Source organism: Coptis chinensis, chromosome 2, assembly GCF_015680905.1.
Source record: "Coptis chinensis isolate HL-2020 chromosome 2, ASM1568090v1, whole genome shotgun sequence".
NCBI classification, from domain to species: Eukaryota; Viridiplantae; Streptophyta; class Magnoliopsida; order Ranunculales; family Ranunculaceae; genus Coptis; species Coptis chinensis.
Window position 1 is genome coordinate 78,739 of NC_141457.1, and position 22,665 is coordinate 101,403.

At 39.5% G+C, this 22,665-nt stretch overlaps 1 protein-coding gene and 1 pseudogene across 2 annotated transcripts; both read right to left on the minus strand.

Moving 5' to 3' along the window:
* Positions 1-19,230: 19,230 nt before the first annotated feature.
* LOC147514197 (transcription initiation factor IIF subunit beta-like) lies at positions 19,231-20,832 on the minus strand. The gene is made up of 4 exons (XM_086581476.1): positions 20,714-20,832; positions 20,522-20,596; positions 20,093-20,242; positions 19,231-19,575 (listed from the first exon to the last, which is right to left on the minus strand). Exons 2-4 carry the CDS (start codon positions 20,594-20,596, stop codon positions 19,456-19,458), a joined length of 345 nt encoding a protein of 114 aa, XP_086437602.1. The 5' UTR covers positions 20,714-20,832; the 3' UTR covers positions 19,231-19,455.
* Positions 20,833-20,911: 79 nt separating this feature from the next.
* LOC147514198 (GDP-mannose 4,6 dehydratase 1 pseudogene) lies at positions 20,912-22,299 on the minus strand (annotated as a pseudogene). Its single transcript, XR_015206977.1, has one exon. The product of XR_015206977.1 is annotated as a GDP-mannose 4,6 dehydratase 1 pseudogene (transcript).
* Positions 22,300-22,665: the final 366 nt, after the last annotated feature.

Below are 22,665 nucleotides of genomic sequence, written 5' to 3' on the forward strand. Positions count from 1 at the left end.
AATTGAGGCTTTTGATGGCCCAAAAGGCACGGTGCTCAAGTTCAACTGGCAGATGACAAGGTTTTCCAAAAATAATGCGGTAAGGAGACATCCCTATAGGTGTCTTAAATGTTGTTTGGTATGCCCACAAGGCATCCGATAAGCGGAGAGACCAGTCCTTTCTTGATGGGTTGACAGTTTTCTCCATAATAGACTTTATCTCTCTGTTGGAGACTTCCACTTGGCCACTCGTTTGTGGGTGGTATGGAGTCACAACCTTGTGAGTAACTCCATATTTCTTCATTAAAAACCCAAAAATTTTGTTACAAAAATGTGTACCCCCATCACTGATGATAGCTTTGGGAACACCAAAACGAGAGAAAATGTTTTCTTTTACAAATCTCACGACAGTCTTATGGTCATTTGGCGACATACGCGAGTGCCTCAATCCATTTGGACACATAGTCTACAAATGACTAAAATGTATAGAAAACCTTGAGAAATAGGGAAAGGTCCCATAAAATCAATGCCCCAAACATCAAAAATTTCCACAATTAAGATAGGATTTAGGGGCATCATATTTCTTTTGGTAATTGACCTAGATGTTGACAACGAATGCAAGCTACGCGAATGTTCGTGGTGCATCGCGAAAAAGGGTAGGCCAAGTAAAACCACATTGTAACACCTTGGCCGCAGTTTTCTTTCCACTGAAATGACCTCCATAAGATTGTTCATGGCAAAAGGATAAAGCGTCGGTGTGTTCCCGTCGGGGAATGCAAAGCGAATGACGAATGTTGGTCGGAACAATACTTAAAGAGGTAGGGTTCATCCCGAAATAATATTTTACGATGGATAAGAACTTTTTATGATCGGGGCGTGACCAAAAGGAGGGACTTCCTCAAGAACTAGGTAGTTAACGATATCCCGTACCATGGGGATGAGAAAATAGAGTACAAGTATTCGATGCGGGAAGGAATCACCGATAGCTTCGGAATCACTATCGATGTCACCAACCAGCCTTGATAAATGGTCGGCTACGACATTTTCGGTTCCTTTCTTGTCTTTGATTTACAGGGTGAATTCTTGTAAGAGAAGGATCCAGCGGAACAATCGTTGTTTTAAGGCCCTTTTCGCAGTAAGTACCGAATTGCGGCATGGTCAAGATATATACTATGGTCGATGTCCCAACTAGGTAGGGCTTAAACTTATCCAAAGCATAGACAACAGCTAGGAACTCTTTCTCAGTTGTGGTATAATTACGTTGAGCGTCGTTAAGAGTTTTACTAGCGTAGTAAATGACAACGGGTTTGTCGTCACGTCGTTGGCCTAGCACGGCACCAATAGCAAAGTCGCTAGCGTCACACATCAGTTCGAATGGTTGAGACCAATCAGGGGGTTGAATGATAGGAGCGGTAGTCGACGTGTTTTAGAGTATCAAAAGCTTGTTTGCAATTGAAATTGAAATCGAATAACGTGCATCCTTAAGTAGGAGGTTGGTTAAGGGTCGAGCAACTTTAGAAAAATCCTGAATGAATCTCCTGTAAAACCCAGCGTGGCCTAAAAAGGCACGGATATCCCGAACTGTACGTGGGAAGGGTAGCGAAGAAATTTTAACAATTTTAGCTTTATCAACCTCTATCCCGTCTTTTGAAACAATATGACCTAGAACAAGTCCTTTGGTAACCATGAAATGACACTTCTCCCAATTGAGTACCAGATTTTTCTTTATGAATGCGTTAATACTTTAGAAAGGTTGGACAAACAGTCGTCAAAGGAATTTCCGTAAATGGAAAAGTCGTCCATGAAGACTTCCATATAACGTTCCACCATATCACTAAAAATGTGAAGCATACAACGTTGGAAAGTGCCCGGGCATTACAAAGACCAAAAGGCATTCGGCGTATGCAAAGGTTCCAAAGGGACACGCGGAAAGTTGTTTTTTCTTGATTGGCGGGATCGATGACAATTTGGAAGTATCCGAATAGCCATCAAGAAAACAAGTAGTAGGCATGACCGCTAAACGCTTTTAGCATCCGGGTCAATGAATGGGAGAGGGAAGTGATCTTTACGGGTTCCGCATTAAGTTTGCGATAGTCAATGCAAATTCTCCATTTCAAAGGAATGCGAAAGTGGAGATGCACTCACCACTTTCATTTTGCACAACTTGAATGCCGGACTTTTTGGGAACAACGTGGACAAGACTAACCGATCCGCCCGAGATAGGGTATATGATACCCGCGATCAAGTAAACGTAGAACTTCCCTCTCTCACTACTTTCTTCATAGCGGGATTAAGGCGGCGTTGTGGTTCTCGTGGATGTCTTTGTGCCGCCATCAAGATGTATACGATGCGTGCATATGCTAGGGTCTATTCCCTTGATATCATCCAAGGACCATCCGATAAGCGGAGCGGTGTTCACTTAATGACATGAATCAAACGCGTGTCTCTTCGCCTGCGTAGTCAAGTGAGCAGAAATTATTATAGGGTGACTACAATCGGGATCGAGATGTACGTACTTCAAATCGGGGGTAGAGGTTTTAAACCGAGTTGGAGGATTGGGGATCAAGGATTCGTGAGGGATCATCTCTTCAATGGAAAAGAGCTTAATCCGGGTTCTTCCGAATTAGTTTGCACCGAAGCATTAGGGTCAATAGTGGTAACCGACTCTAATAATGCATGGACATCCCTTATGTAACGAAGTCATCGTCAAACTCCGGATTATCAAAAGAAAGAAATTGGTGTATCTCATCCGGGGAAAAGAGTTTGTGAAATAATCATGTTCGGACTATCAACCAAGCTAATCTCGCCCTCCATTATAGGATCGGGAAACTGTTTCATTAATTTGAACACGTTGAGTTCGACAGAAAGGTTCCCGAAAGACAATGTCATTGAACCGTCCCGACAATTTATGAGAGCGTTGGCAGTTGCAAGGAAAGGACGTCCCAAGATGATAGGGATGGAGTCACAGGCTACTTCAGTATCTAGAATGACAAAATCAACTGGATAGTAAAAATCTTGGACTTTTACTATAACGTTCTCTACTATGCCTTTTGGGTACTTGATGGAGTGATCCGCGAGTTGCAGAGTCATATTGGTAGGTTTCAATTCATAAAGACCTAACTGCTTAAATAAGTAGTAGGGAAGTAGGTTAACACTGGCACCTAGGTCTAAGAGTGCAGTAACGGTATACTTGTCGCCTAACGTGCATGGTACAGTTGGTCAACCTGGGTCCTTTTACTTTACCACACCATTGGTAGTGGTAATCGAGGGAAACTGCTCAGTGAGGAACGCTTGTTGAGGTACATTCGTACGTCGTTTGGTGGTGCACATGTCCTTCAAAAACTTGGCATGCTTGGGCAAATGCTTTAGCGCATCTAGGAAAGGTAAGTTTATGGTCAAATTTTTGAAGGTTTCACGGATCTCATCAAAATGTTCGTCATGTTTGTTCTTTACCAAACGGGCAGGGAACGGAGCTTTTGGACGGAATCGCGCACAAGGATCAATGGTATCTTTCCTAGGGGTAGGTGTAGATTTTGATGGTACAACTTCGTCCGCTATAGGTCATGAGGTAGGAGTTGGAAGGACGTTAGTCGTGGCTTCCGTCGATTCCTCGCACCGGCATAACGATATTATTGTCGATGGTTCGCCGTAACGAAGAGTGGTAATGGCATTTACCTCACCCCGGCTTGGATTACTAGGTCCTGGTGCATTGTTGAGTTCAAAGGCAGTGTTTGTAGGCTTAGGGTTTGGAACCGCTTGGCCGGGAACACGCCTTTGACTTCTATCCCGAGAGGTAACAACCCAAGAGACCGTTGGATAGAAGCTAGGATTTGATTCTCGTTGATTCATGTATGTCGGGAAAGTTTCAGCCGCTTTATCGGCCGTGGATTGTACCAAAGGGAGCAAAGCAGGGAACTAGTTCACGGTTATTATTCACGGGTTGATTTTGGTAGCCATATCCTTAGTTAGCGGGAACAAGGTTCTTTGTTGTGTTGGTATCCCATATTTGGCGTTGTTGGGAAAATTACTTTGCCCTTGCTGAAATTGTGGAGGATTTCCTTGACGATAGGAATTGTAGTTCGGGTGGTCGTGACAGAACGTTGTTGCCACGAAGGAGCTTGTTGTTGGGCGGGGTGCCTGTGCCAAATTCGGATGTTGTCGCCAAGGTGCATTAGGGATGTTGAAAGCACAAGCCTCTTTGAAGGTTGGGGAGGACACTCGTATACCAAAGGACAATAAGAATCGGGTGCTTTCGGGACTTAAGCAAAGAGGGCATGGGGAAGCGTTGGCAGCCATGACTGTTTTGGGTTTTGTTCATTTACTTGTGTAGGAAGAGCATCGACCTTTTTGTTTAGGGACTCGATTAGAGTTTTTAATTCCGGATCAGGTTTGACCTCGAACATAGACGTAACTTTGGTAGGAGTGTCTTTAGAAGATCTAGAAGAATCAGTGTTTCCCCAATGGGTGCTTCGCGGAGGGCGTTTTCTCAAGAAAAGTGTATGCTTCAGTAGCGCCCTTGTCCATGAAACAACCGCCGTTCATGATATCTAATGTTTCCTTTTGATGGTCAGAGAGACCATTAAAGAATGAACGGACTAATACAGTGGTGTCGAGTTGATGATGGGGACATTCGAGAAGTAGATCAAGAATCGCTCCACGCCCAAAAAAAGATTCGGGGCCGGGCGAAAGAATTGAATCTTTTGAAGCATTTACGTAGTTTTCTTCTCGAAAGTATAGAACTTTATCATGAATGCTTGAACAAGTTTGGCCCATGTGTCAATGGATTGCGGTGCTTGTCCGGGCGAGCCAAACCGAAGCTTTATCGCCTAAGGTGAAGGGAAATAACCTAAGCAAGACTTGTTCGTTGGTAACGGTCGGATGGCGGAAAGTGGTGACTACTTGTTGCATCCGGACGAAGATGATTGTACGGTTTTTCATGGTCTAAACCATGGTAAAATGTAATAACCCAAAAAATGTTTGGCGGAATCGAAAATCACCTACAATTGCATCGAGTTTAATGCAGAAGCGTGTCCTTCCCCGTAGAGGCAAGATAGAAACCGAAAAGGGGTTTTCGACCGCGTGAGATTTTTTCTTCAGCCATAATTAAAGGAGATAATGGAAACGGAGATGTTTGACGAGGTTGATTTACGGAGGAGGAACTATGCCTAGGAGATAACATAAACAGTTGTTTCTTGTATTTTCGACGATGATATGTAAGTTCTAATTCCTTATGTTTGCCAAACCGTAGTCTCATACAAATATGAATTTTAATTTAGTGCTCATAAGGAACGAATAATGACTGGAGGTTTTAGAAGTTAGGAAGGAGGGAGTTGAAGCACGTCTTCCTGAGCTGTTGCTAACTCGAGCAGGGAAGCTAGGATAACGTGTGAATATTCCAACAGCCAGGTTACCTGAGAGAATTGAGGGAGGTTGTTCGTGCTAGCACGTTCCTTAATTAGGCAACCTCAATTTTTTCAAGTTTCCTAGGCACTGATGGAATAGGATGATGATTTATGATGGTGTATTATGCGGGGCGTTATTAAGATGATTTAGATGAAATTTTTAATTACTATGATTTTTTTTATTTATTTTTTTTTATTATTATTTTTTTATTATTTTAATTTACGTAATTAGTGTATTATGGAGACGTGATTACGAATTATGCAATTAAAAACGATAGATGCCAAAATAGAAACTAACTAACATATACTAGTTTACGCAGAAAGTCTACCCATGCAAATCTATATTACCTATACATGCAACTATGTGTAAGTTATACGTGAGCTAGGGGGATGTCAAGAACGAACTCATGCAATTGGATACCGCGTACGTGAATTGATGTAACATACACATACAAAAATATTCTAAGCAGATGGTTTGGCGCTACGCATATATCAAAATATATTCGAATCATATTAATATTGTTACGTAAATATGTGATAACGAACCACCTTTACCTGCACAGAGTTCTCATGCCAACATACAAATATACGAGGTAAAACAGGTTATAGCAAATAATATCCTCGACAAAGTTTGAGGAGTTTAAGAGTTTGAAACCTGGCGTCCCGCGTATAGCGATCGACTACTCCCGAGCTTATGCTTACTAGAAAAACAGGACCAAAGAGCCCAAAAGAGTAATCGAAAAAGGAAAGTGGCTCAGACTGAAAACCGGAGTGTTGATACTCCAGGTTAGTTTCGCGTGCTACTAATTCAGTCTCGTCCGAGACTCTTTTGTCTATTCAGTACTTCAAATTCCTACAGAGTACTTAGACTGTGCTAATGAAAATAAACAACTTGGCTCACAGATATTTGTTAGTAGAAAAAATTACGGTAAAGAGTTAGTATTGTAACAGAAATGAAAATTAAAAAGATGAGGAGGTAGGGGGGAGTTTTTATGGATGTATTCCAGTTATTACGTTAAGTCCAGAGTCCTTCGGCGTGCAACGGCGCCATTTGGCGAAAACAAAATTTACACACGTTTATTGGTTTCAGTTACTTGTTTTCTTAAGTCCGAGGTCCACAGTCCAAAGTCCGAGGTCCACAGTCCAAGTCCGAAGTCCAAAGTCCAACGTCCGTATAGTCGTACGTTTTAGTCAAGTTACCTTACTCACGTGGGATTGGTAGGATAGGTCGAGTAAGGGATCGTCCAAACCTTAAGGCTCGGATAGGTTCACAACTGGAATTACAACTTTTAGTGAGTAGGATTTTTAGGTTTCTTTTTAGTTGGTTTTTAATTAAAATAACGGTAATGCAAATAATATAAATTACTACGGCGATTATATGTAGGTAAACAAAAGTAGAGAAACAGGGAGAGAGTTAATCATGCTCATGCAAGAATCATTTTTCAACAGTTTTTTATTACTAAATCACTACATCTCTAATTGCGCCTCGTTTTCGAGACGGTCGAAGTATTGATCCCTAGTGCATGCCCACATCTCTAGGTCGATTTCACTAGCATAAGGAGTTTCAATAATACCTCATCTCGGTATATTATTTTCGCTCCCGCACAAGTTCACATCACCGGACGAATTAGAGAGTCGCCCGACACCGTAGAGTCACGCTGAGATCAGATTGGGGCATCGTGATCCAACTTTGTACGATCTCGATCATTTTGGCGACCGGATATTAATTCTATGCCTAATTCCTAAGTAGTGATTCTAGAATATTAACGAGTCAATCCGGATTTTCACACGAGCAGCATAACCCTCCCCCTGAGGGGGGGGATTAGCTCATCATCATAGAAGGAATAATAAAACTTGTTGTATACATTAAGTAAATAAATGCAGGGCAGAAATTAAACAAGAAAAGAAATGACTGTTATTAAGGTAAAACTAACTTACAGTATTAAGCTGCTGAAATAAAACTGGTGGAAGGTAAGTACTGAAAAACTAAGCGTAGCTAAAGCATTAACATGCTGAAGACCTTATAATGAAAGTTTTTTAACCCTCATATATATATAGCGGATGTCCGGAGGATGATTTAATTCGGTTTTGGGTACATTACTCCATTTGAGACATTCAAAACTTTGAATGTCGAGGTTTTGTTTTCACGTGACTTCTTTTAAACCAAGTTTTGTTTACGAAACAAAACTCATTTAATGTTTCGTCCGCTTGCGCCTTATATTTGTCCCTTTGCTCAATTCCATTTCCATCTTGAACAGGTACGTGTCTTCTCTCATTGCAAGGTGGCATCAATTTGAAACCATTCTCTGCCACCTGCCTATGCTGACTCATCATGCCTTCTGGGCCCGCAGAGTGTGTCCACTTAGTGTATCCAGTGGCGGCGCCGATTTTGGCGTTTTTATGACTTTTTGTCCTTGCGCAGAGTTCGTCGCCCGGGTCGCTATGGCAGCTTCACTAGCCAACGTCGGCACCTAGATTTATCCGATTTGAGCTTCGGAAGTTTCCTGCTTCTTTATATGTGGGCCCGTTCTGCACTGGTTCTGTTCTTTTGGAAACTTTGGCTTTAGTCAGGCTTTGTTGGGCTTCACAGGGGTTGAGTGGGAATTCCAAATATTCCCGTATTCCTGTACTTGGCAGCTTCACTAGCCAACGTTGGCACCTAGATTTATCCGATTTGAGCTTCGGAAGTTTGCTGCTTCTTCATATGTGGACCCGTTCCGCACTGGTTCTATTCTTTTGGAAACTTCGGCTTCACGGGGGTCGAGTGGGAGACTCCAAATATTCCCGTATTCCTGTACTTCGATGCATGTTTTATCACTATATTCATTTTAATTGCGGAAACCTGCAAAAGTACGAAAATATAATTATTACATGATTATTAAACACATAATCGACCAAAATGCTATGTCTCTCGGGGTTTAATATTACAGTTTTGGGTGCTTATCACAAGCCACCAAAGGATCTATACCAGGCATTTGCTCTATTCGTTCGCCAAGCAAAAACATGATTATTCTTCTGCAATAACAAAATAAGCTCTTGTCTCTCCGCTTCTGGAAGTTCGGTTGAAATAAAAGTAGTCTCTTTAGGGAGTTGGCCAATTTGAACTTCTAAAAGTGGATCGACTGTCGGGGGTCCTTCAACATTTCTATTAGCAGAGTAAAGTGAAGGTCCCGGATGCTGTAATTGCTATTTGACGACGTTGGAACTCAGAATAGTTCGTCCAACAACTTCAGACTTCTTATAATCATCGAGAACATTGTCATGGCAAATTAGAGATGCCAGTTGATCGATGCGCACCTTATAGACTTTTTTATTGAATGGGAACTTGATGGCTTGATGATATGTTGAGACGACAACTTCCATATAATGAATCCAATCGCGACCAAGGATGACATTGTAAGGGGATTTACAATCCATCAATAGGAAATCAATATTGACTTCCTTTTACATAAGAGTGACCGGGAGAGACACCTTTCCAACGCAATGAGTAGCGGTACCATCAAAACCAACGATAGGCGCATTTTCAGGGGTGACCAAGTTATCAATAAAAGGAATACTACGATAACACCCAGAAAACATGACGCTAGCTAAACTACCAGTGTCGATCATTATACGTTGTACGCGCATACAGCTGATATACGCAGTTATCACGACAGCATCATAATGAGGAACATGCACGCCCATTAGATCTTGGTCAGTGAAACATAATGGTTCATCTTCAATAGTCTCCGTGCGAAAACCTTCCACGAAATTGATCCCGTTAACTTCGTACAAATTAGACAGATATTTGACTTTAGAACGACGAGCAGTTTTCCGCTGAGTATTGGACAATGAATCAATGATGGCATGTCCAACCTTAATGACATTGTGATCAGTGATAGTTAAAGCTTGAGTTGTTACTTTCTTCTGCACATATTGATCAAGTTTCCCATTCTGCACAAGCTTTTCAATTCTTCCCCGCAAAGACCGACAATTCTCCGTCTCATGACCATAATCATTATGAAATTTGCACCATAACGATTTATCACGAGTTGTTTTAGTGTCGTCGCGCAAGGGAAACGGCGGAGTGAGCAGACTCTTATCCTTGATTTTGTCCTAAACTACCGCATATTTGGTATTAAGCGGAGTTAATTCAAAATCAATAAAAGGCTTTCCGGTCCTGATCGTGGAGTCTTCTTTCTTATCACGAGGCTTCGACCGGGTTCTTTGTTGATCAAAAGTCGAATTCTTTTGTTTATTTCGCTGATCATTGAAATCCTTTCCTTTATTATCTTTGTCACGAGAAGTTCGAGCGCCCGGTCGCCTTCAACATTAATAAATTGTTGAACTCATTTGGTATAACACACGCCGGAAGATGGAATATCCCGAACAAGAGAGTTGTATAACCCATCTTTATCAAACAAGATAGCTTCTTTAAAAGCGTAAACCACCATTAGATCGGATTGTTCAGAAATCTCAGCTGCAGCTTGGCGGAAATGAGCGATAAAACTACGGAGAGTTTCCTCACGTTGTTGCTTGATGTTGAAAAGAACTCAGACTCCATTTGGACATTTTAGATTATGATGAAAACGTCTTGAAAACTTTTCGGTTAAGTCCTTGAACCGATGAATAGAGCGCGGAGGTAATTCGCTAAACCATACCAACGCTTCTCCTTTTAATGTAGAAGGGAAAATTTTGTATTTTATAGCATCATCACCTCCTGATAAAACCAGTTTGTTTGTGAAATTAATCACATGAAGCATAGGGCAACCCTCGACATCATCATATTGATCAAACTCTGGTTGTTTGAAGTCTTTGTTATGAGTAGCCCTTTGGACGGCGAGAGAAAATTTGTCCAAAATACCATCTTCAACTGCCAGATTTTCTAGTGTCGATTCAAAAGGATCGCTGTCCAGAAGAGCTTTTTTAATCATTTCTCTGACACGTTAAGGAGTCATCAGATCCGTATCTGTTAGATCGTAATTATAGTCACGATGATGCCTATGGGAGCGAACAGAACGAGAAGAAAATGACGAAGATTCATCGTTTCCGTGTTGAGATGATTGTGGATGGTACGTTGGGCTTTCAGTACGATAATGTTCGGAATGATAAGAACCGCGTTGCTGAAGTGTTTCACCATACTGATGGTTCCGATCATGAGTGCGATCATTATTTTGTTCTCCACTCGAATTCCTCGGGACTTGCCGATAATTTGTAGGACCGTGGGGTGTAGTCGGACGATTATTAGCAGTACCTTGCCTACCGAGAACGTGACCAAGTGGGTGGAGATTTCTCGGCGGAGGTCGGGGAATTCGTCGCCCATTACTCTTAACTCGTTGATGGTTGTTGCGAATATCGCGAATCTCATCCTCACCACTTAAATGATCCCACACACTATTATGGCGTTGGCGTGTGTGACGTTGTGGTGTGACAGATACAACATCATCTGCGAGTGGAGCGAGTCGTTTAAGATAACGCCTGTAGTAATTATTCTGTTTGCGGACAGTCTTTAACTTTTGAAGAAGTGCTTCTCGAGACATATGACTTACATTATCCGCATCAGATACTGGAGAATCGTCAGAGGCAACAACCTCACGCTGAATAATTTGGCGATTGGTGGAACGACAAGTATTATAAGGTATTATGCTGTCCGCCAAGTTGTCCTTGACCATCATGTTCGTGATGATCGTCAGTAATCACATCGGGACTTTGAGCTCTTCGAGTATGCGTCATAACTTTCGCAGAACGTGGTCGTGGGTGTAGTATAAGAACCACAGACGGCGCCAATTATGTTTCGACCAGATATGATCAAAACATCAAGTGTTGATAAAAGAGACGAAGAACGTAGAAAAGTAATTGGAAAAATGATGGTGATCGGGGGAATGATGAGACTGTACCTTGCGGTTGCCTACGTACCCAAATTATCAATGGGATCAAGTCTCAAGAATGTAGTTCTGAATGAAAAACAGTTTGGTATTTATATAGGTAGAGTAGAGAATCCTTGTAGCTCAAGTAATCTTGTAGCTTGAGTAATTGTGATAGACTATAACTTTCAACTGATAATTATCTCTTTGATAAGAAATGAATCTGGACATAAATCAACGTACATTAGTGGCAAGCCATGTGGCTAAGGTTCAGCCTTAGACACATGAGTTAATGGGCCTGTACATTGATCCATGGTATTGCGAATTGGGCTTTAGCCCTGTCGATTAAACGAATAAAGTGGAGATTCCTACCAATGGACGTTCGCCACGTAGGTAGGGGTCGAAACACTTTCAAATTCTATTGAGTTGTAAATTGCAATTTTTTTAGACATCAGGTTGTTAAGGCAAGGTCGGATTAGGTTGAGATTTTGTTAGTGGGTAGACAAGTGTATGGTGGATATTGAAACACCATTGAGGAGTCAAGTTTATTAAAACCAACATTATGGTGGTTTTCCATTTTTTCACTTTGTTCCTCCTGGGTTTAATGTTTTAAATTTACGTTGTGACTCTTATAAGTGCACGCCATGTTTAGTTAGTTTCTTTGTAATGTTTATGGTGTATGTATTTGATTTATGCTTGATCAGTTTGCCGAATAGTTATGAGTTTTTATTGCGCCTTATGCTAATCGTTTATGAAACCGAGACGGATATTTTTCCTGTTGAATTTTAAGGCATTTTGACACATTTCCCATTTTCCCAGTTTAACGTATTGAATTTTCTAAATAATAGCTTCTGGAGAAAATGTCGAATCAGCAATTCACCGATCTCGACAAACTTCACACTCGAACAAACCGGTGGAAGATTAGGGTTCGAGTCACACGAATGTGGAAACCAATTAATTTGAAGAAGAATTGCACCATTAGCATTGAATTTGTAATGCTCGATTCTAAGGTAATGATTATCTGTTAGACTTGGGTGAAAAAAATATAATTTTTTCAGAAACCCATACAAAGATGCTTTTTCATATGTTAAATGATATGTCCTTTACTAAGCCTGTTGTATCTACATTTTCCTAAGTTTTCTTTTTCTATTCTCATTACAACTGTTCCGATAATATAAGTGAAACATTTGGAATACAAACCACCGATATACAAATTTAAAGGGACACCATTGACAATACAAGAAGGATCAGAACATTTAGCTGCCAGAGGAGCAATTGACTTATTGCGTCATGTGTATACATTAGAAGTAAAAGATTACAACTATGAAGAACTGGTAGAAATTAAAAAGACAAAAGCTTAGAATTGCAAAAGCTAAAACATCGTCCTAATTAATCTATGTTTCAAAATTGTCCAAAAAAAAAGTCGCCAGTTTTGCGTAGCAGATTGAGGATTTAAAATCGGGCATAAAAAATAATTTCTTACGCAGATATTCAAAGAAATATAGGTTCTATTATTCATAGTAGAATATTACACTATGTTAGGTTCAATTTTTTTTTTTTTTTTTGGAAGAACTTCTTTCCATTGAGAGCTTTTAGTAAGTCAATTCTGGTTGTCAGTTCTTATTCCAGTATGGCAAGTCAAAGGACACTTTTTTACATGGGATCACAAGGTGTACATGTCTTTAAAACATAATAAGCAACTCCATTCGATATATTTAGTGCCTAATAACCAACTGTGCCATAGGCACGGGTTATACCTAGTGACAAAAATATCAAAGCATTTACTCTTTGGAAGACTTTGAAACATGAATAGACGATGGAGAAGCCAAAATTGAAAGAAAATATTTTGTAACATCAAAAGCTGAAAACAGTTGCCAAATCTTTTTTGTAACACCGTACTAGTAAAGTAGGATGGAAAACTAAGGTCTTCACAGACCATAAATCCTCTACACAACCCTCTAGCAGTCAGAGCATCCCATAAATCACGACGCACCACAAATACGAATAGACGAAGTCACCTAGCTAGCCTAGTTCCTAATAACTCCTATAAAAGTTCAAAGATCCATTGATCAAAAGGAAACAGTAGACTAACACAATGCACTTATGTTCACCATTATTTGTACATTGAATTAGAAATGTTTATGTCATTGACCAAAACACTCTCCTCTATTCAACTCTACAACAAGACATGTACATTATGAAAACTAGCCAAAATGCACGTGGTTCAAGGTATTTAAGAGTACATGCTCCACTTTCTAAGTAATATAGGGGTTGGAAATCTTTGAAATTGGTAGCTAAAAGCCATTACAATAAAAACTTGTTCTTTATTTTCTTAGTATATTTTTGTTCGAATTTTCCAAGGTTTGGTGTTTGAAAGTTATACTCCACCACATGTTTGAATGGGCCTGTGTAAAACTTGGAAGGTTGCTAAAGGGCCAAGGATAACTAAGAAAAAACTGTTAGATGAACTCAGTGCAATACATCCACTTTCCTGCGACAACACCATTTCAATGGAAAAGAGGTTTCAACATCATAAATATCTTGATGAATATTAAAAGATGTTATTTGAGAAGATAAAGTCGGAAGTAAAGAACATACTAATAATAAAAATTCCAAACATATCCATTTTTACAATTTGTTTCTCTTTGTGAAAATGTAAACAAAAAATACCAGCTGAATATATTCCTTCTTGCTTAATTAAATGGACCTAAGGATGTCCATTCTGCCCGAAACCCGAAAAAAAAAACCCGCACCGAATCATGTCCAAACCCGACAAAATCTGAACCTGAACCCAGACTGAAATACATAGGGGTCGGGTTTGGTCACACTATCTAAACCCGGACTGACCCGAACCAAACCAGATAATTTGGCCCTAAACCCGTTAAAAGGGTTAAAAAGCCCGAAACCATATCCAGACCGAACCCGAACCCAAAACCCGGTTATAGAGGGTAAAAATGCCCGACCAAAACCCGAACCTGAACCAAACCATAAATTCCCAACAGACTCTATTTTCATTTATTATCTATTTATTTTCAACAAACTTTTGGTCTTTTGCTCATTATTATTTACTTTTTGGTCTTCAAGACAAATTACCTTTGATCGTTACCTTTACTACTATTCTCCCTCTTCCCTCCAACAACTCCCCAAGAACAAGACAACCTCGATCACACGTCCTCGATGAAGAGATTGGTGGGTTTGATGGTCTTCGCTAAGTTTGTATTCACTCAGAAAATCTGCAGCACCTCCTCAAATATCTCTTTCTAAATGTGGTCACCAAGGCTGAGCAAATCAACAGGTCGGATTCACACCACCACAAGAAGCCGAAACTCTCAAAAAGCCATCAATCTTATTGAGTTATTGTCTTGGAATTGCTTGCCTTGCTTGGTTTACTTTTGACTTCTTCTGTTTTTCAAAAAATGCAATCCTGTGTGCTTTGAATCTTTGATGACTATTGGGTGGCTTTACGATATTAAAGTTAAACAGATCAAATCCAATAAAAGAAGATGGCTTTTGATTAATTAGATGAAAAAGAGGTTTTTCTTGAGATCTTATAGCTGAAAATGACGTTCCTGATGAAGAGATCTAATATTCTTTTATTTCATATATTTCGGGTTTTATCATACCCAAAACCCAAACCTGAGCCCGACGGATACCCAAAATATAGGGTTTGGTTAGGGTAGGGTTACATGTATCCAACAAATACCCAAACCTAAACCCGACCCGCAAAGAACAGGGCCGGTCTTGCATAACCTAATACCCATTCAAAACCCGAAAAATCAGGTTCAGGCTGGGTCGGGTACCCGTTTGGACATCTCTTAATGGACCTAACTACATTGTATATTTATGTAATTAAGCCTAGTTTGATGCCCAGAAATTCATTTTTTCCCTTTCTCTTATAATAGGAAACACATATCTATAGTTTGATCCATAAACTTCATTCGGAGAATGGGCCGGGGTCGTTTTTCAAGTGGAGCCCTATCTAGGGGGACTGGGCTCCTTTTTCAAGTGGGGCCTACCTGGGGGGGATGCGCAGTACGGTTTCATACTTGTTTTCTAATTCTACTAGTTAACCCAAAAAGTAATACCAAATTATCAGTAAGGAAGGTAAAGGTTCAGAAAATGATAGACATAGGGGTGAAATAGTACCAATTTGATATACATGTCTAGCTATCATTTTCTACAAGTATGTGAACCATACTACGCATTGGTTTTTTTCAAATCTTTAAACCTGTCACTCTAACATTTTTAAAAAACAATATAAAAACATTAGGAGGGGTTGATTCTAATTTCAGTGAACGCTAATTCTAATTTCAATGAGGTGATGGAGTTTTTTGTAAATTATTTAAAATTGAGGGAGCTTATTAGAATAATTGAGGGAGGTGTTTCTAAATTGTAAAACATGAGAGATTAGAAATAGCTTATTCGGTTGAGAAGTGTGGTTCCTGATAACTGTGCTATCATATGGTGTAGAGATAAGAATTAGATAGTTCAACCGAGTCAGTAGGTATTTTTCTTTAATGGACCATGGGATTATTTTCTTAATGGGAAGCCCACAAGGCCTAGTGTGTTTAAGTCCAACCAAGGGATCAATCAAGATTCAAGAGGATCCGTTTCCTCGGTCTTTTTGAGGTAGGCTTGCTTATTGTCTTCTCGTGATGCGGTATATGTGGGTTACACTTTATTCGGGATGTAAGTATCATAGTTTTGTTATTAGAGTACAATTAGGGAATTAGTGTGCGTGCATGATTAGGGAACTTCTTCTTAGCTTCACCTAGCTATATATATTATGCCTTGTGATCTTGTAGAAGAACGTCGCCCTCTTTTCTTTCTAATAATAATATATCTTAGTAGTATTATCAGAACATATATATTACGATCTTCTCGCCTTAATGGATCGATTAAGGATGGAGAGGCAACATGCTTTGGAAGTCGCTCTTTTTCCTGCCCAATACCCCATGTGATGATGTTGTTACGTTGGTTGATCTGGTCGGAACTTCGACCATATTTTCTATGAAATTGGGTAAATTGGTCGATGCCAAGTGTTGGAAATAAGGTTGGATAGATTTCACCAAGATAAGGATAAACCATCGAAAGTATAGGACTCTATCCTATCAGATATTAGATGAGTATAGGACTCTATCCTATCAGATATTAGATGAGTATAGGACTCTATCCTATCTGATATTAGATGAGTATAGGACTCTATCCTATCATATATTAGATGAGTATATGACTCTATCCTATCAGATATTAGATGAGTATATGACTCTATCCTATCTGATATTAGATGAGTATAGGACTCTATCCTATCCAATATTGAGGAGGTGGGAACCTCTATAAATAGACCCCCCACCTCTCACATATTGATCATCCGAACAACAAGAAAAGCTCTCTCTCCTTTAATGGCAGCCTCCAACATTTTCTAAAGTAGAAGCCAGTAATTTGTGGAGATTCCATAGGTGGTATCCTCCCTAGCCATTGTCAGTTCTTGGTTCTTGGTTCGTGAAGAAAAGGTTGCTTCCCGTTCGTGGTTGGAACTTGACTCCAGCAAAGTTAAGAAGAAGAAGATCTTGAGTGTGCCAAGAACATCTTCTCCTGTAGATCAAAGCTTGGAACTTCAAATTGAAAGTCGCGGACCAAGGCACGATCTTCTGTTTCCGCGCTTATTTTATGCATGTGGTATAACGTAATTGTATATATCGTTGGAATCATGCATGAGATATCGATAAAATCCTACATTGGCATCGAGCCAGTTTTCCATGGTTTGCATACTTTTGTTTGCGATTTTGATCTTGTGATCTACAATTTTTGAAAAACTGCAGTTTTTTCAAAATCTTTTAATTAATTTTTAAATAATTAGGTTGTTTAAAATTAATTAGATATTGCTTAATTTTTTTGCAAAATAAATTATTTATGGGAAATAATTAGTGGAAATTTTTTTCTAGGAAATTTTTTTCTTAGAAATTTTTACATGGAAATTTATTTATGAGATTATTTCTCTATAAATTTTAAGTTTTTTTCACATGTATTTTTCCACAATTAAAAATTGACATTAGGATGTTTATTTTTACCATGCAAGAATTATTTGAATCTGGATTTTTACTATTGCATGAATATAAAATTGTTTGTTTTCTATCAACGGTCATATGAAAACTAAGGCACAATGCCTAAGTCACATAGACCAAACTTGTAGGAAAATCGAACGGATCTTGGGGAGGCGGGCTTCCAAGAAACGCATGATCGCTAAGCAATATAGGAGAACTTTCAAGAAATCTTGCCTTGAAATCGATAAGATAGAGACAGAGCCACCATCACCGAATATACACCAAAGAGCCCGGTCCCTATTCGGGATAGGAATGAGGCTCGACCACTTAAATCTCTCCTACATCGATTATGGGACGATGCTAAGGAACAAAATCCATATGATGTGTTATCGGGGTTTATTTTCCCACCTCACGGGAAACAGAGGAAGTGGCTAGTAATTTTCAAATGGCCGATAGTGATCGTGGAGGATGAGGATGACTCCCACAGGCACCCGGGACGCTTCTATGTTCATGGTTGACTAGCTCTGTTTTAGTTCTACATTGTTTTTGAAAGATAGGAAACTCTTTTTGTAGAAACAATTTTATGAAATGGAAATTTAAGTAGTAGATTTTTTGCATATTCTATGTTATTGATAGTCAAATGCATTGATTTTTATTTAATGGCTAGAATCATGCTAGTAGATTATCATGATCATCTCATATGTGAAAATGTGGATTACTTAGATTTAATTTAAGAGATGATTCTTATTCGTAGTATCTTATTTTGGAATTCAAACTTGATAGAATGGCACCCGATGGAAAATCCCCGCTTTTTGATGCTACCCGAAAAGGACTTGTTAAACGATAAGAATTACTTAACTTTGGTCTAGGAAAGTTAGGCTAATTACAGCGCGATAAGAAGGTCATTGATGTAATAACCGAGACAAGAGCGTAACCTCCATTTGAAGGATTAACACAAGTCGCTTATCTTTCGGCCAGACTTAAAAAGTACAATGAGTATACAAGCAAAGATAATGTTGCCCGAATTGCCATACTTGGCACCATGAGGAATGACTTCATGATGCGGTATGATGGCCTTGGATCGGCTAAAGAGCTATGGGAAGCAGTAAAGGCGGACCTTGGGGGTACGACTACTACACAGCTGAGGAGGCTACAAATGAGTTTTGACAAATTTATCAAGCTGCCCCATACCTCTATGACACAACATTGCACGGTGATGAGAAACATGGAACCATATCTAGATGGCAATGCATACCGATCACTGGTATCCACCTCCTTCACAACTAGCTAGGAGCCTATGCATTCAAAAGTGTAGGGCCTAAAATCACCCCTTGCCTAGGCTAGCGCCAATCTCGGAAGCTAGCCATTGTGCATTAAATTGCATACAGCATGAAATGATTTTATATGGGCCTCGGTGAAGAACTTAGGTGAGTAAGGCCAGGTCAACTCAAATATCACACTTCAAGCAAACAGAAACAAGGATTCAACAATAGAAAAGCACGTCTAAATTTTCAAAAACATCAAGAAGAATCGGTTATTCTAAACAATGGGAAAATCCAAGGATAACACCTGCATTAATGTTTACTCAAAATGTAAATCAGTATACAACTGAGGAGTTAAACCCAACAACAGCCTACAGTCACACATCCCCCTGTGCCTATTTCTACACGTCTTCTTTCTTCTTTCTACAGTTTCATTGACAAACTAAATCCAATTGGTGTAATGCATCTTTTTGGCATTTACAATGGTTATACTGCCGAAGTTTAGTACCTTGAATAGTACTCACCTCAGACAAATGTGTAGGCGTAGAATTGGTAAAGTGGATACTAAACTGAATTATATGAAGACAAACTGTTATCGAGACTAGGATGAGTATTCTCACTCAATAAAACGTCAAGGATCTTCATTCACCATAATTATACACATACCATTTATAACAGCTGATTAAGCAATATATACGAATATGGAGCAACTTATAAACGTTTAGTCATTCCCTCAAGCTCATTACTGTGAGAATCAAATTGATACGAAAGTAGAGGAAGGCCAGTCTGAAGTTTCCATTGTTAGTCAGACTGCTATTTTGCCACTTTTCTCAACTGATGAAACAACCTCTTATACAGTTCCACCTTTCACATCAGAAGACTATGATGACCAGTGGTTTTTAACATGCCATTTGCAAAGGAATGTTTAACTAACATCTGCATCCTCAACAGATTTCTTATATTCTGGCTTCAGCTCATATGCTCCTTGATTTGTTCCTCTCTTGTTGTAGACACAGAGCTCTTGCAGTATCTCTTTCAAGAATTGCTAACAAAATAAATAGAAGCTTCAATGAGTAAAAGATTAAGGTATATGCATATTACTTAAACAGATTATCCCCCAATCACTGCTACAAGAGTCTATAAGGTGATTGGACGATAAGAAGAAATACCTACAATAAAAATGCAAAAAGTGTTCTTTAATGATACAGACAAGACTCAGACGCATTGAACAACTCCATATCATTTGTTGTGTATGAAACACACTTTGCAACAAATCACGCTGGCCCATGGCTTGGATTACTCAGATTTTAGCTGCGTACAACAGGCGGGTTAGGGGGTTGGTATTAACTAGGTAACACCAGTGTGCCTTATTACATCCCCAGTCTTTCTTGGCTCAAGTCAGCCAGATAATTCGGAAACAACATATATGATAGTTCAACAATTCACTAGTTACACTAATTAGGAATTTCCGTAACAAAAGTAAAGGTAAGACCAGGAGACCAGTTGTACACAAGTCTTTGACATAAGCACACAATTCGTGTTCTTCTATGTAACGTGCATACCTCAGGTTGATCAGTTTCATGAACAAGCTTCTTCAACGACCAGTTTGGTTGCCTTTCAAATAGCTTAAACATAATATCTTCCAGTTCCCCACGGTCCCTTCTTGTTCTTTTCATGTCTGATGCCTTCACTGGTGCTGTCTTCTTCTTATCCTGACAAGTTTACAGAAGACCCACAAATTTATGAAAATTACATCATTCATTCATCTAATTTTGCAATAACTGCTAGAAAATTTAAAGAAAAGCAATTCGCAAGTCGCAACATACTTGGACAACAATACAACATAGCCCGTCCTTTATGAGGAAGTAACAGCGGATTCTTTAAGTAATATAAGAAACTAAAAGAAAAACTACAAAACCAACAGCAAAATATAAGCCAAGGGAGCAGTGGGGGATTTTTTTTTTTGTTTTTTCAGGCAACTTGTTAAATACCTTAGAAATGGATGAGATCAAACCAACTGTTCCAGGCCTAATCCTCATATGTTCTCCTCGGTCATTGTCAATCATCTTCCAAAATACACAGAACATGACCAAATTGAAACAGATAAATGTTAGATTTCACTTCACACCATATAGACTGGGGAAAAAAAAGGGAGGGAGGAAATGAAATTGTATTTCAGCAACCTGAATTTGCCTATTTTTAATCTTAGACTTGTCTGTCCTCTCACGACAAAATCCAATATTTTACAGGCTCTCAATCTCTCATTATAATGTACTACAATGTATTACGCAGAAACCAAGAACTTTGGAGGATAAAAAATGAGTCTGTAAATCATTGCAGATTGCAGCAAATGACCCAAATGAACTCAATACAAAGTAATGTGGAGCAAAGAATCAATAGGCATAAATACTATAGAAGGAGAAATTTATCAACTTACTAGAATCAAATGAATGAGATCTTTTCAGATCATATGATTCATAACAAAACAAAGGCAACAATGATCATAACAGCAACAAAACAAAAAATTCCCCAATTTTCCCAATCAATCTATATAGAACAGTACGAAACCAATGGAAACAATTTGGTAAAAAAAAATCTCCCCAGCTTCTTCAAGGCTGCTGCTGAGCATCCATATATCCAGCATCAACAAGAACCTTCTCCCTCTTGGCCAACTCCACATCTTCATCAACCATCATCTTCACCAACTGCTCAAACCCAACTTTAGGCTTCCACCCAAGAACCTTTCTCGCCTTACTCGAATCCCCTTTCAGATTGTCAACCTCAGCTGGCCTGAAATACCTTTTATCAATCACAACATGATCTCTCCAATTCAATCCCACATACCCAAATGCCACTTCCAAAAACTCCTCAACCGAATGCGACTCCTCCGTCGCAACAACATAATCATCAGGTTTCTCTTGCTGTAGCATTAACCACATTGCTTCAACATAATCACCAGCAAATCCCCAATCTCTGGACGCAACCAAATTCCCCAAAAACAATTTACTCTGCAACCCAATCTTAATCCTTCCGACAGCTCTAGTAATCTTCCTAGTAACAAAATTCTCCCCTCGACGAGGCGATTCATGATTAAACAAGATCCCATTACAAGCAAACAACCCATAAGCTTCTCTATAATTCACAGTATACCAATGTGCAGCACATTTCGAAGCTGCATAAGGCGATCTAGGATGAAATGGGGTGGTTTCAGATTGTGGGGGTGGTGTAGATCCAAACATTTCTGAAGATCCAGCTTGATAATACTTAATATGACTCCTCCCTGTCGTCGCGATATGAGATCGGACCGCTTCTAGAAGGCGAAGAGCTCCGGTCGCGACGACATCGGCAGTGTAATCAGGAATTTCGAAGGATACTGCCACGTGTGATTGTGCGGCGAGATTGTAAACTTCGTCTGGGAGTATAGAATCGAACCAGCGGCGTAAAGAAGACGCGTCGGTTAAGTCGGCGTAGTGTAGCTTCATTCGGGCCTTTTGAGAGTTGTGTGGGTCGATGTAGATGTGGTTGATGCGTTGGGTGTTGAAATTTGAGGAACGTCGGATTAGTCCATGAACTTCGTACCCTTTTTCTAAGAGGAATTCTGTCAGGTATGAACCGTCTTGCCCTGTTATCCCTGCGATTAATGCTATTTTGTGTTTGGGCGTTTCTCCACCGTTTGAAGAAGATCCAGATTTGGGTGTCTCATTTTCAGATGCCATTTCTTTTTTTCTTTCTTTTTGTTTCTGTGTGGGGGGTTCTTACGGAAATTTCTTTCTGGTTTTGGAAATGGATATTTAAGGACAGCCCAAGCCCATGAATGTTATCTTAGTGGGCCCATGGAACATGATACTTGAGGAGAGTGTTATACACCGTTGGATGATTTGAAGATTCGGTTTAGGAGCAAGATAGATAGAAGAGGAGGACTACAAAATCAAGAGTGACTTTCTTGTTTGTTGTCGGTGACTCTGTAGAATCGATGGAAAACACAGAATATGACTACAGACTTACTGAGAGCATCCAGGAATATTGATGATTGATTTGGTTCTAAAATACGTAAGCTGTGTAGGAAATTTGGGGTAGAAAAGCTGCATGCGTGATGTGATAGTAAGTTAGTGACCATGATGATGAAGATGATTGT